This window comes from Enhydra lutris, unplaced genomic scaffold (assembly GCF_002288905.1).
Source record: "Enhydra lutris kenyoni isolate GAN:26980312 unplaced genomic scaffold, ASM228890v2 scaffoldscaffold7, whole genome shotgun sequence".
Lineage (NCBI taxonomy): Eukaryota > Metazoa > Chordata > Mammalia > Carnivora > Mustelidae > Enhydra > Enhydra lutris.
This window is the reverse complement of record NW_019154091.1, coordinates 28,985,908-28,999,387: the sequence shown is the minus strand read 5'-3', so window position 1 is coordinate 28,999,387 and position 13,480 is coordinate 28,985,908. Positions and strand designations below refer to the sequence as shown.

At 33.1% G+C, this 13,480-nt stretch overlaps 1 protein-coding gene across 4 annotated transcripts in view; it reads left to right on the top strand.

Moving 5' to 3' along the window:
* LOC111142123 (TBC1 domain family member 15) overlaps nucleotides 1–13,011 on the top strand; it is a 65,607-nt gene extending 52,596 nt beyond the window's left edge. For all 4 annotated transcript variants that reach the window (XM_022495098.1, XM_022495097.1, XM_022495100.1 and 1 more), the window contains 6 exons: nucleotides 1,922–2,022; nucleotides 6,342–6,441; nucleotides 6,834–6,931; nucleotides 9,729–9,845; nucleotides 10,368–10,454; nucleotides 11,672–13,011. In XM_022495098.1, coding sequence (XP_022350806.1) covers nucleotides 1,922–2,022; nucleotides 6,342–6,441; nucleotides 6,834–6,931; nucleotides 9,729–9,845; nucleotides 10,368–10,454; nucleotides 11,672–11,890 — 722 coding nt within the window. In that variant the 3' untranslated portion in view covers nucleotides 11,891–13,011. The remainder of the gene's footprint in view (nucleotides 1–1,921; nucleotides 2,023–6,341; nucleotides 6,442–6,833; nucleotides 6,932–9,728; nucleotides 9,846–10,367; nucleotides 10,455–11,671) is intronic.
* Nucleotides 13,012–13,480: the final 469 nt, after the last annotated feature.

The following is a 13,480-nucleotide window of genomic DNA, read 5'->3' as shown; positions in this document are numbered from 1 at the left end:
GGGCCATCTGCTTTCATCATTTCATCATTCAAATACTAATCTCATCTAGAAACACCTTCAGGACACTCACAGAAGTAATGCTTAATCAGGCCTCTGAGCATCCTGAGGCCTTCTCAAGTTGACAAATCTAATCATCACAAGCGTGCATGATTTTTTAAAAAGTCTGTGATAAATTTATAGAAATACTTGTATTTAGCTATTGTGTCATACGCCACTTTTTTCTGGCATTGTCTCCAAATGTTATTCCTGGTTCTGTAATAATTGGATACCCACCATGGCAACCCAAGTGTTTTTTCATGCTAATATGAGTAGAGCCATACTTTTTCACAGGGTGTACTATAGACATAGGTTGATAGGAACATAGCAGTAGATGTTGGGAAGTTCAGAACAGATAGAGAGAAACTTATTTGTAGGGAGATCCTGAGGTGATCTGAATTGTCTCTGTGTTATACCTCTAATCTGAGGTTTCTCAAGAAACTGGCCTGCATGCTTCCTGAGGTCGTTTGTTAATGCTTTATGCCAAAATAGGAGGAGAGATGTAGAATTGTGTATCATTTCTTGCAGAAATATCCTCTTCCCCTTTAAAATATATACTCTTTTAATGGCTTCAGTGCACATCAATTTTCGTGAATGAGAAGAATGTAAGCTTTAGACTTAGACATGAAAGACTGTATTTTCTGTGACTTCAAGCTGCCTTGGAATTAAAAAAAAAAAATCTCTGTGTAACTTTAACGCATGTATAAAAATTACCAAAGTTGAATAATAATTTGTGTGTAAAATGGCATACTGTGAACTTCTGCCCCTTTGTTGGTTCAAGAATGTTTGTCTTAAATCTGAAATCACTTGTTAAAGAGTTAAAAGAATTGAGAGTTTTATAAGCTGGAACTAAAAAATACGGGAGTGTTAAGCATCTGCCTTTGGCTCAGGTTACGATTCCAGTGGGATCGCCCGCATCAGGCAGGCTCCCTGTTCAGCGGGAGGCCTGCTTCTCCCTCTCCCATTCCCCCTGCTTTTATTCCCTCTCTCACTGTCAAATAAAATCTTAAAGAAGAAGAAGAAGAAGAAGAAGAAGCTTGACATGTTCAGATGGAAAGCAAAACCAAGACTTTTTGTATAAGTGAGGGGCCTGATTCTTTAACTTTGAGTTTTTCTTTTTAATCATGGCCTATAATTGTCATGACTGAGAAATTACAGCAGCGTCAAGAGAAAGATCACCTTTCTCTTGTGATGGTTTCAGGTACAGAGTATTAATTAGATTAAACGCAGTTGCTAGCATTAGTTATCCATAGAGTAACAAGAAAAGAAAAACAAGAACATAGATATGAGTACTTAAATGAAGTACATAATTTTGTTATGACTTCTTTTGGTTTAGATTACCAATGACCTGATGGCTAAAGCAGTTTAGCCACTTTTTTCATTCTTGTTTGGCTTGTTCATGGCACTTAGTGCTGTTGGCTGCTTGGGTCCTGAAATTTTTTTCCCCTTGACTTTTATAACACTTTCTCCCTTGACTTTTTTCCCCTCCTCTTTACTTCTAACTACTCCTTCTCAAATGTCCTTTGAGTAGATACTCTTTTATCTTTGATGTTCTTCTGGGTTTTCTCTTCACCCCTCCTCTTTATCATAATAATTTTGCATATTGTTTTTTTAATAACATTATCCTCTCTTGATAATGATATCTACACCAAGACGTATAATAGCAGCTATCTGTCTGCTTGACATCTCAGTCTAAACTCATTTTTCTTACTCATTGCTAGACTTCTGCCTTGTTTATTTTCTTTTCTTGGTAAATGCCATTATCTACCAGTTTCTGAAAGCAAAGAACAGATGAAATTTTAAGTGAAATCATGGTGATATGCACAGAAGGATACATAAAGCTTAGGTTTTCAGAGACATGATTTTTTTTTTTCTCTATTCTTAGGGTATGTTCAGGGAATGAGTGACTTACTTTCCCCTCTTTTATATGTGATGGAAAATGAAGTGGATGCCTTTTGGTGCTTTGCCTCCTATATGGACCAAATGGTAAGAATAGGGGCTCCTTCCTTTAATCAAACTAATTTTGAAAATTTTAGTTGTATAATCTTATTATATAAGATTGATGTTTATATTTAGACAATTATGGTGGAACTTAAAAGAATTACTCCTTGTTATTTGTTTCTTTTTTAAATAAGCCTTTCCAAGGGACTTGAAAATATGGACATTGCTTTTAATACAAAAAGTAGATAGTAAATGCCTATAGCATAGGAACAATCAGGGTTTAGTATCAGTAAATGCTTGTGTTCTGCAGAAGAGCTATGAGTCATAGAATATTGATGGAATAAATGAATTCAGTGCTTGTGAGGTAATTGAACTTTCATATTATCTGCTTTGGAGATAAAGCTTAGTCATGCCTAGTAATATCCTTACTTTTTGTGAACATTTTGGATTTTGTTATTATAGTATCTGACTTTTCTTCTAGATCTGTTTGAACTATTTGTAACAGTGATACTTTTATAGTGATTCACTGTTATTTTCTCAGAAGCATGTGATTATTAGAGTTGAACTGTGTTTATATATACATATTACTACAAAGAATATTGTATCTATTGATAATAGCTTGGAGACAGAATTCTGGGACAATAGCACAGAGTATTAATAGGGAAACAAAATAGGTTTCTCAAGTAATCTATTAGAAAAAACAGCAGAGAGCTAAGAATAGATAAAGGCATATGAAATCCAAAGACCTGACTACATAGGTCACTGTAGTGTTTCAGAGAAAAACTAATATACTTGATGCTGGACTTTGATGTTGGGTATTCTAATGACTTGCTTGCAAGGGGATAAAGATTTTGAATATGTAGTCATATACAGTGTTTCCCTATAATATAAGGTTTAATTCATTTTCTGGGATACAAACGTGGAGTTTAGAAGTACCCTTCTCTTTTTTCCATACTTCTGTTCTTCCCCTCTTGCTTGCCAATTTTTCTTTCCCCTTCCAGTTTCTCCCATTTGTATCTATTTCCTCAAGTCTTTTATATCCATGGTTCCATCTCATCCTCACTTCTCCTACTTCTTTTCAAATGCATATTTGATAAGATTTGATAGTTTTAAAAATACTTTTTACTCTTAAATTAATAAGTATTCAAAGTACCTAGTCATGAACGTGAATTAAGGTTTTGGATTATTTGGAAAGATTATTAATTGCAGTAATCTGCTAATATCATAGTTTGTCTTCCTTACCTTTTTGATTGATTGATTTTACCTGCCTTCTTAGTTCCAATTACTCCCAAGTGCTCTAGAAACCTGATGCATTTGTTATAAAGGTCTGTACAACTGATACTAATTGTATAAAAACTGTTGTCTGCCTTTCTTGTGTTTTTGTTGTTTATCCTCTTTTTGCTAGAGCTAGTATGTTCCTTGATAAAAGGGTCATGTCTTTATTTAACTAGTTTTCCGGTATGCTTCCAGAATTTTCCTAATGCCAACATGAGGTTTTTGTAGAATAAACACATGAATATTTCCCCAGTGCTTAGTTTAGACCTTTACTTAAATAGTAAGTATTCCAAAAATATTAACATGAACATACGGTTTAGATTTTTACTGTAATAACTTTGATAAAATTGATACAGTATTGACATGTTAAAAAAATTGGTTTATGATGCCATATATACACACACACACACACACACACACATACATGCATGTGTATGTACATACATGCATGTATCTAGGTCTCAAATGTAAAGACTTTTCTGAACATCTGTAATACGTACTTTACAGTCTTTGTCATTTTTGTGTATGAAGGTTCACACTCTTTCTTCTTTTTCATAGTAAATGTTTTCTGTGTTTGCCTTTTCCATTGAGGATGGTCTGGGGATTTTTCTAGTCTTTATTCTAAAAAAAATCTCTTAATATATTGTCTACTAACATTTTTTTTTCGATTTGAATAAAAGGGTAATATTTTGCAATCAAAATAATCTGCATGATTATTTTTTACTGCGTTGCTATTGGTTTGATGTCCTTAAATCCATACCACCATTTGACTCCTTCTTTTTGTTTTACAGCTTTATTTCATGTAAGTTTTTATTTCTTTTGTGATGGCTGAACCTAATGTCCATAGATTTATTATATTTACTCATATCTAATGTAGGTGTAGGCGTAGGCTATGTGTCTATTATAGAAATATTATGGAAAGATTAGCAAAATGATCTAATGAACTTTCTTATACCCACCATTCATTTTGCCCTTCAGTTTAGTTCTTCCCTTCTTCTCCTTACCTCCCTCCCCATATATATGTGTGTGTGTATATGTAGACATATGTATACACATATATACCCACATGTGTACATATATGTATAGATATACAGATATATATAAAGATATATAGATAGATATACAGATCTACATACATGTGTATGGGTATGTGTACACATACATATGTATTTGTATGCACACATGTATATATTTTACAGATTCAGTTGAAGCCATTTGTATACCCATTGTTGATCTCATTTTCTCTTCTCCCAGAGTAGCTACTTTTCCAAAGTAGTGGTCATTTTGGGAGTGGTCTTTTTTTATAGCAGATTTGCCATGTTGGTACTACCAGACCAACTCTGGCCTTTGGCTGTCATAATAAAAATGATGCTGCTAATCAAAGAGTTGATTCTGTCTTTCCCTTACAGGTCCGTGTGGTAAATGTGAAGAAATAATATCCCAAAAGCTTGTGTCAGTCTAGTAAACTAGTTCTTTAAGCATAAAGGAGAAATCAGTTTTTTTAGAAAGATTTGTTTATTTATTTTAGAGCAAGTGTGTGTGCAGAGGGAGGGGCAGAGGGAGAGGGAGAGCAAATCTCAAGCATATGCCCTGCTGTGCTGGGCTCGATCCCATGACCCTGAGACCATGACCTAAACTGAAATCAAGAGTCAGGTGCTTAACCGACTAAGCCTCCTGGGTGCCCCAAGAAATCAGTTTTTTGAGAATCAGTAGCTTTAAAATTTTACTTTGCTTTATCTTTACCAAGAATGATGCTTTGTCCCCAAAACTTAAATAGAACTTTGAGGGAAGAGAGGTTGTCTTTAGGCTTTTTCTAAGCATTAGGACAATAGGTCACCATAGAAGGGTTGGGACACATGGATAAAAGAGATTGGAATGATCTAGGGAGACTTCCAGTTATTTTGGTCTTCCTTCCCAGCTTCCAAACCTTGACTAAAGTTTTGGTGAGGAGTGTACTCAGCTTTGCAGAGTGTTTAAAATTATATAAACCATAGCAGTTCTCACACTTCATGGTCTCAGGACCCCTTCACACTCTTAGATACTACTGAGGACTCTGAGAGCATTTGTTTATGTAGGTTATATTTCTTAATGTTTACCTATATGAAAAATCAATTCTGAGAAGTGTATATTTATTAGTTATTTAAAAAAACAATAAACCTTTTATACTTTAACATACGTAATACTATTTTTTAATGAAAAGTAACTTTTCCAGAACAATTTACTGAGAAGAGGGATTGTTTACCCAGTGGATGTCTAGTTTAATGAAAATCTGAATTTTCATATCTGATCCTGTATTCAGTCTACTGTGATATCACTCCTCATATAGCCTTTACCCTTGTGGGAGAATTTAAAATGCAAAATGCATGTAGGATTTTAGAATTGTCATGAAAATGGTTTTGACTTCACAGATTACCTAATGTCATCAAATTTAAGAAACAATTAAAATGATTAGTTCTTCAAAATAAGTTATATGTTAAAGCTAAAATTTATTTTATTTTATATGACAGTTTGAAGAAATATTTAACAATGCAAGTGATTTGATAAAAGTTTATTGCCCAGGTGTGTGTTTCTTTCACCAAGTTTCTTTCTTTCTTTCTTTCTTTCTTTTTTTTTTTTAAGATTAAGATGACATAGAGAGAGAGCACAAGCAAGGGAAGAGGCAGAGGGAGAGGGAGAAGCAGGCTCCCTGCAGAGCAGGGGAAGCCCGATATGGAACTCGATCCCAGAACTCCGGGATCATGAACTGACCTGAAGGCAGTGGCTTAACCCTCTGAGCCACTCAGGCACCCTCTTTCACCAAGTTTCTTATTTGATGTAAGAAATAGGTGTATCAGTCTATAGCTCTGCATTTTTCTTTATCTAAGTGAAATGAATAGAGGAAAAGAAATAATCCTTAGTTTGAGACCAAGGAGTCTCTTTCCCTCCTTTTTAATGTTGTGTTAGTTTTTTAATTTGTTGTGATTTTTAAAGATACAACCAGTGTGGTATAAATCCAGCATTTGTCCTTAAACTCATGATTTAGTTATCAGTGATTTTGTAACATATTTATTAAGTATTATTTATGTGGTGACATTTATTTCCCTTTAAAGCATCAGAATTTTGAAGAACAAATGCAAGGCATGAAGACCCAGCTAATTCAACTAAGTACCTTACTTCGATTGTTGGACAGTGGATTTTGCAGTTACTTAGGTAAGCTTAGTGAATCAAATTATATACCCAGCAAACTGTAGAGTAATATACAGAGAGGAAAAAAGTAAAGAACTGTCTTAAAGATACCTATACCCTGTCACTGTTGCCTGAGTTCCTTTGACAAATGAAAGTGTGGGACCAAACTTTCTTTGTATAATTATGCCTTAAAACAGTTTATTCATAAAATGAATTATTTGTTATTTTATGGTTTTCTTTTAAACAAATTTGAACTGTTTCCTTGAATTAGTAGAAAGCAATTAAATTTTAGGATTTCTAATAGCTTAAGCTGCATAGAAAAATTTGAGGTTGGAATAGGTTACTGTATTGTGCGATAATTAGCATAAGAGTAAGTCATATATATATATATATATTTTTTTTTTCTTTCTGTATAGAATCTCAGGACTCTGGATACCTTTATTTTTGCTTCAGATGGCTTTTAATCAGATTTAAAAGGGAATTTAGCTTTCTAGATATTCTTCGATTATGGGAGGTAAGTTCTTAAATAATTATACAAACGTAATACTTATTATGGAAGGAAACACTTTATTCTGTAGAGTATAAATGGATTATAATAGCCTAACTGAAAGTTCTAAAGCATGTATCTTATGTAATTCTGATAGTTTTTGTGGTCTCTCCTTAATGATCTTGAATTGAATACCTGGTCTTTGGAGCATTTTTTATAAATCACAATCCTCATGAGATTTGAGGCCATTAGATTTCCTAAAAACGCTTTTCTAAACTGTTGGCAATTGTGTTCTTTCCTTGAGAGGCTTGACTTTATGTGTGGCTCTTCCACATTCTGGTATAGATTTGTGTAGAGTTCAGGGAAGTTTTAACAGGCAGGCAGTTGAGACGGGACTTTGTAGTCTGAAGTATTGGGAGGGAGCTGATCTGTGTTTTGCTTTTTTAAAGAACTTTAAGGTAAAGGAAAATACTAAGAATAATACAGCAAACATCTTGTGAATATACAGCCATTTACTTAGTTTCTACCTGGTAGATATTTTGCTTGATTGCACCAATAGTGTTGCAACGAACATCATATTTAACACTAGGGCACATATCTTAATATCAAATTTTCATGTGTACCTCTGAATATATCCTTAGAATAAATTTCTAGATACCTCTGAATCAAAGACCTAGTCAGTTTTTAAGGCTGTTGATAGATTTTGCCATATTACTCTCAAGAAGAGGTGAAAGATGATTATTTTTCAGAATGGGCAACCAAAGGTAGGAAAGGCCACTTTTAATCACTCGCAGTCAGCTTGAACTCTGACCTAATTACCTTAGCTAATTACTCGAGGTTGAGAAGGTGGGATGTAATGGTGGATTAAAAAACATCCCACCATCCATATTTAACATATGTAAACATTTTGCCATATTTAGTTCTAGTTTTTCTCTTTTTCTCCAAGAAAAAGAACTAAAGATATAGCTAACATCTTCTTTAATCTCCACCCCCAAGTCCCATTTCCCTGCCCCCGACTCTAGACAGTATTGATGAGTGTATATCCTTTTATTTATTTTGTACCCAGGGTAACTTGAAAAATAAAATTATTATTTTCTTCTAAGGTATATTCATTATTAACAGGTCAGTATATTTTTAAAATAGAATGTTGGTGTAATGACTAATTGCTACCTTATCTTTATAAAGACAAGGGATTACAGTAATTCTCCCAAGGAAGGGATGGGGGAATTAATCCATTGGGATAATGAATAGGTGTATATATATAGTGGAACCCCTGTGTCCTCTAAGGCTTTTATAGCTGGAAATTGGTTCCTATACTTTTGGCCACCATGCTACCATTAGAGAAGGGGATGTGCTAATTGAAAGGATCATTATTGCTTTGTTGGGATGACTTCTTCTGTTTGAAATTAGAACTAAAACTTACATGTTCTTGAGCTGGAATTGTATTTAATTTAATATAGTTAATTTATTTTTGAGGGTCATTATGGAATTTAATCTCAGTGGTTTGATAATTAAGCAAAAAAACACAATAATTATCACATCCTAATTTTCCAGTAAATATGTTGCTGACAACATTTTTTTAAAAAAAGTTTATTTATTTATAAACTGGAGTATAGTTGACATATAGTATTATGAGTTTGATGTACAACATATGGTTCAACACTTATATACATCATGAAATGCTCTCCATTTAAATGTAATTACCATCTGTCACCATACAAAGTTAATGACAATACTATTGACCATATTCCCTGTGTTGTATTTTACATCCCATGACTTCTTTATTTTACAACTGGGATTTTGTACCTTTTAATCCCTTTCAGTTTTCCTACCTTCCTGCTCCCCTTTTCCCTTTGACAACCACTAGTTTGTTCTCTGTATGGAATCACAGTTTAAAGTTACCAGTTTGGTTAAATAAGTATCTCAACTTCTTTTTTAAAGGATGACCTGAGAATATTATTACTGTATAGATAGAATAATCCTCTGTTTACCAAATAAATTGAACCTTTAATGAAAATTTTGATGTTAATTGCATTGTAAATTAAACTTCTAAAAATGGGATTTAATCTGCAAATTATTCAGTTTGATTTATTCTTGATGAAATAAGTAAAAACATTTTAGGTATGCTTTAGTAGTATTATTTGTGTGGTCTTTTTCACTTTCCAGATAAGATACTGTTATGTACATTAATAGGAAATTAAGGCTTTAAATTTGAGGCCGTTATCTATATTTAAGAAGTACAGCTATTGATCAAATGTTTTACACATTTGGGTATAAATTTTGGCTAGTTGATTCGGTTTTTGTCACAATCAGAGTGTTATGTGTTATGTAATATAATGTAGAGCTGTCTCTGGGAGGTTTTGATCCCATGCACTGTTTCACTGAATTTTTTTTCTTTTTTATCCACGATTTAGCTTTTTTTTTTTTCCCCTCCAGAGATTGAAGGTGATTTATAAGTGAGAAACTAAAGGGTCAGAAAAGTACTGAAGAGGCTTCTACCTTATACCTTAGACTTATATTCGTGGATGTAGCTTCTTAATTAATATCATTTATCATATAAATTAGGCTCAGTGATAATGCTTATTATAGTTACCTAAAGGGCCACATTGGGAATTCATCATATTAAAATAATGTTAAACCTGATGTTACTATGTAGGTGAAGGTAAGACTTCTCCACTCCTCATTTCCTAACTAGAAAAACAGTGGTCTGTCCTATCTATGCAACTTATGCTTTGCATAGAAGTCATTCAGAGTTCAACATTGTTTCTGTGAGGAAAATATTTTAGAATTGATACAGTTTACTAAATAGTTCTATTTTTTGTAGGTAATGTGGACTGAACTGCCATGTAAAAATTTTCATCTTCTTCTCTGCTGTGCTATTCTGGAATCAGAAAAGCAGCAAATAATGGAAAAGCATTATGGCTTTAATGAAATACTAAAGGTAGTTATTCTTTTAATTTAGATTTTAATATTTTGGCACTTTCCTTTGTTTGGTGGTACCAGTATACAAAACATTTCCCTGGAGCTTTATTGAATCCCTTGAGTAAAACTTAAATTATATCAATAACACTTAATATGAAACTAACTCTGAGAATGACAGTTCACTGAATACATACTGGCCAGTTATTTTTACCTGGCTAATTAGGAAGAAAAGGAAATTCAACAAATGCTCTTTTATGTAGTTTAGTTTTCTTAAAAGAAAAAAACGTCTTTTGCTTATAACTTTAAGATAACAGACTTGGGACAGCTGCTGGATGTAATGTTCCATAAGCTTATTAGCTATTCTTTAACTTTAAAACTGAAATATATATTGAATTTCCTGCTTATTTGTAGTATGTGAATACTTTTATTTTAAGGTTTTTTTATCTGCAATGAAATATAACTGGTAATAAATTGTTTAAATAGTAGAATATAATAGTGCTTTTAGTTTCAATTATCATTTTATTTTATGGATTCATTTTAGCATATCAATGAATTGTCCATGAAAATTGATGTGGAAGATGTACTATGCAAGGCAGAAGCAATTTCTCTACAGATGGTAAAATGCAAGGTATGCAGTGTTTTCAGTAATTGTAAGGTTTTTTTATTTGTATGCTTTTGGTGGGCTGAGGTCAAGAAAGAATTTTTCTTTGTAGAAGTAAGATAAATGGCAGTTTTAGCAAGTTGAAGGCAGGCATCAGGCATTAGCTAGGATTTTACCATTATGGATTTATCACACTTAATTGAAAACAGTCGATTAATTATGCTAGATAAGAAACATAGTACAGCAAAATGGCAAAAATAGTGAAAACATTTCTGCAACAACTAAAGAGGCTGTAGAATTTAAGTATTGATGATGTATTATCCAGTCTGAATACAGACTAGGACCTTATATTAAATGTGGTATCCCCAATAAAGAGAGATGCTAATCAGAAATAATTAAATGAATAGTATTTAGTCCGTGTCTTTACAACTGTATCAGGCTCTTAGTACTTTCTAAAAACAAGGCAAATTTGGTGTATTATGATCTGAATTCAAACCAAATCATTCTTCTGATGTATTTTGGCTTTTGCATTTTTATGAGCTTTCCTATTTGGTCTTTGTGTCTTTTTTTTTTTTTTTTTAAAGATTTTATTTATTTATTTGTCAGAAAGAGAGAGAGAGAAAGCACACAATCAGGCAGAGAGGAAGGCAGAGGCCGAGAGAGAGGCAGGCTCCCTGCTGAGCAAGGAGCCCGATGTGGGACTCGATCCCAGAACCCTGGGATCATGACCTGAGCCGAAGGCAGTGGCTTAACCCACTGAGCCACCCAGGTGTCTTTGTGTCATTTGTTCATGGTTCCAAATACTTCTTTTGGTTCACTTCTACAAACATTTATTTGATAGCTAATCTGTTCAAAATAGGTCAGTGAAACACATTTCTTTAAGGAACCTTGTGCATTAAGGGAGAAAGATGGTGTAAATAAGATCTCATTTAATAGCTAAGATTCTATAATAACAGGGAGAATGAAATAAATGCTAAATATTAGAAAACCTATGTTTGTGGGAGTGGTAGGGTGGGGTGGAGAGTGACTGACTTGGGAAAGAAGATCACAGAACTGCTTATGAAAAAAGGGTTAGGATTGCATTTGGAGTGGAGAAGGAAGTTGTGAGAAGATATATAACAATCATACTGTTAGAATAAATGTTCAGACTCTGGAATCAGTGTAGTCTTAAGGAGAAGTGTTATTTCGTGATTACTTTTCCTCAATAGTGAAAGATGGTGTTGTGTTTCATTTTTCATATTTAGGAATTACCACAAGCAGTTTCTGAGATCCTGGGACTTCAGGACAGTGAAGTTACAACACCAGATTCAGACACTGGTGAAGATGAAAATGTTGGCATGACTAGTCCTACATCTACATTTCAGAGTGACTCCTTGCCTGTACTTGCTACCAGTGGAGCCAGAGATGACAACCTAACACAGACATCAGTGTCCCCAAATGTTAGCAGATTAACACCTGCATGATCATTCTTCTTGCTTAGTTTTCGAAGAGACATTCTGTTGCAACCTTTTTCAAGTACTTGAAAGGTGGAAATTTAAAATCTTGGTATTGATCATGCTTTAAGGTTTGTGGAAAGAAAGTGTACTGATGTTCTTGCATTAAAGCTTTACAAAGATTTAAACTAATTATTTTTGTAGTTACTTCTACCAAATAGCCTTTCCTTTTCAATAACATTCCTTAGTATTTTTATAGCCAAGTACATTTTATTTTCTTGCTGATGAACTGGAATTGGATAAATATTACAAGTGGATGAGTTGGAAATTATGCACTTTGAAAAACATTCACTTTGTTTACTCTAAGTTTAGTGGGTTTTGGATTTGATTAAATTAAATGTTGGGCCTTTCATAGCATTCTAAGCTGAGATGTAGATTGTGTTACCCAAGTGATAAGATAAAAGAATTTGTTTTTCTCTATTGTTTACAACAATACTCAGCTTAAATATTTATGCTGGTTGAATGTGATTTAAATTGGATATTTTCATCAATGCAATTTAATGTGTAGATAAAAGAGCTATTTCAACCATAATAAGTGGATTGGCAGTATATTTTTTACATTGACGTTTTCTTCACTTGTATATAAAAACTATATAAGTACTTATTTATGAGTATAAGAAAGGATAGGCATATTTTCGTTAACTGAATAAACTTGACTATTGATTTGTATAACCTGATTTGACAAAAGTAATGCATAGCTTCAGTATGAGATCTTTTTCAAAACTATTTTCTTAATCAACATTTATTTCATGGGACTACATTCAACCCTGTATCTGGTGTAATTTTAAAATTAATTGCTTGTAATCCTCACTTTACTAATAATGTGTTTATTATCTTTCCTAATAATGCATTAACTGATTAATCAGGTCTTTAAATTTTTATAAAATGCTCTTTGCAAAAAGCTTATGTCAGAAATTTCAGTATACTATCACGAGTCTCAAAATAATACTTTTTTGTATATGAATGAAGCTGTTTTTACCATGCAGTGTTGCATGATTTTAAGTTATGTGGAATTAACATAACTGATTCCGTTTTAATTGTAATTTGTTAACTCCTGTACATATCATTAAAATAAATTTGAAGTTAAAGTAGTGTTTTCAGTTAAATTATACTTAGAAGTAGTCTGATAGTTCTTCATTGGAAGAAAAAAATCCAAGATGGTCCCCAGCACATTTTTTATTTTTATATGATTGAAACAATCACTGGAATGAGTTATGGACATGAGAAAGAAACACGACCCTTTTATAACCAAAAGCAAATTTTCATCACTGTGGGCTTGGGCATAGTGTTGTCTTGGAGGATGTAATTGTCTGACTTCGGAAAGCAACTTCCTATAATTGATGTTAATAATATAAAAGTTACGCAGTTCTGAAATGGTCCAGGAGACAGATTTTTTTTTTCCTCCAGAAAACTGGGGAACCAAATGAACTTTTTTCCTACTTGAGTAGGAATCTGACAATCATGACCGTTGAACCATTAGATTTTAGTTTTTTAATATCATATGTGTGTTATCTTTCATCAGTTAATAATGAGTAAGCCTGTTTAGACAAAAACGTAAAC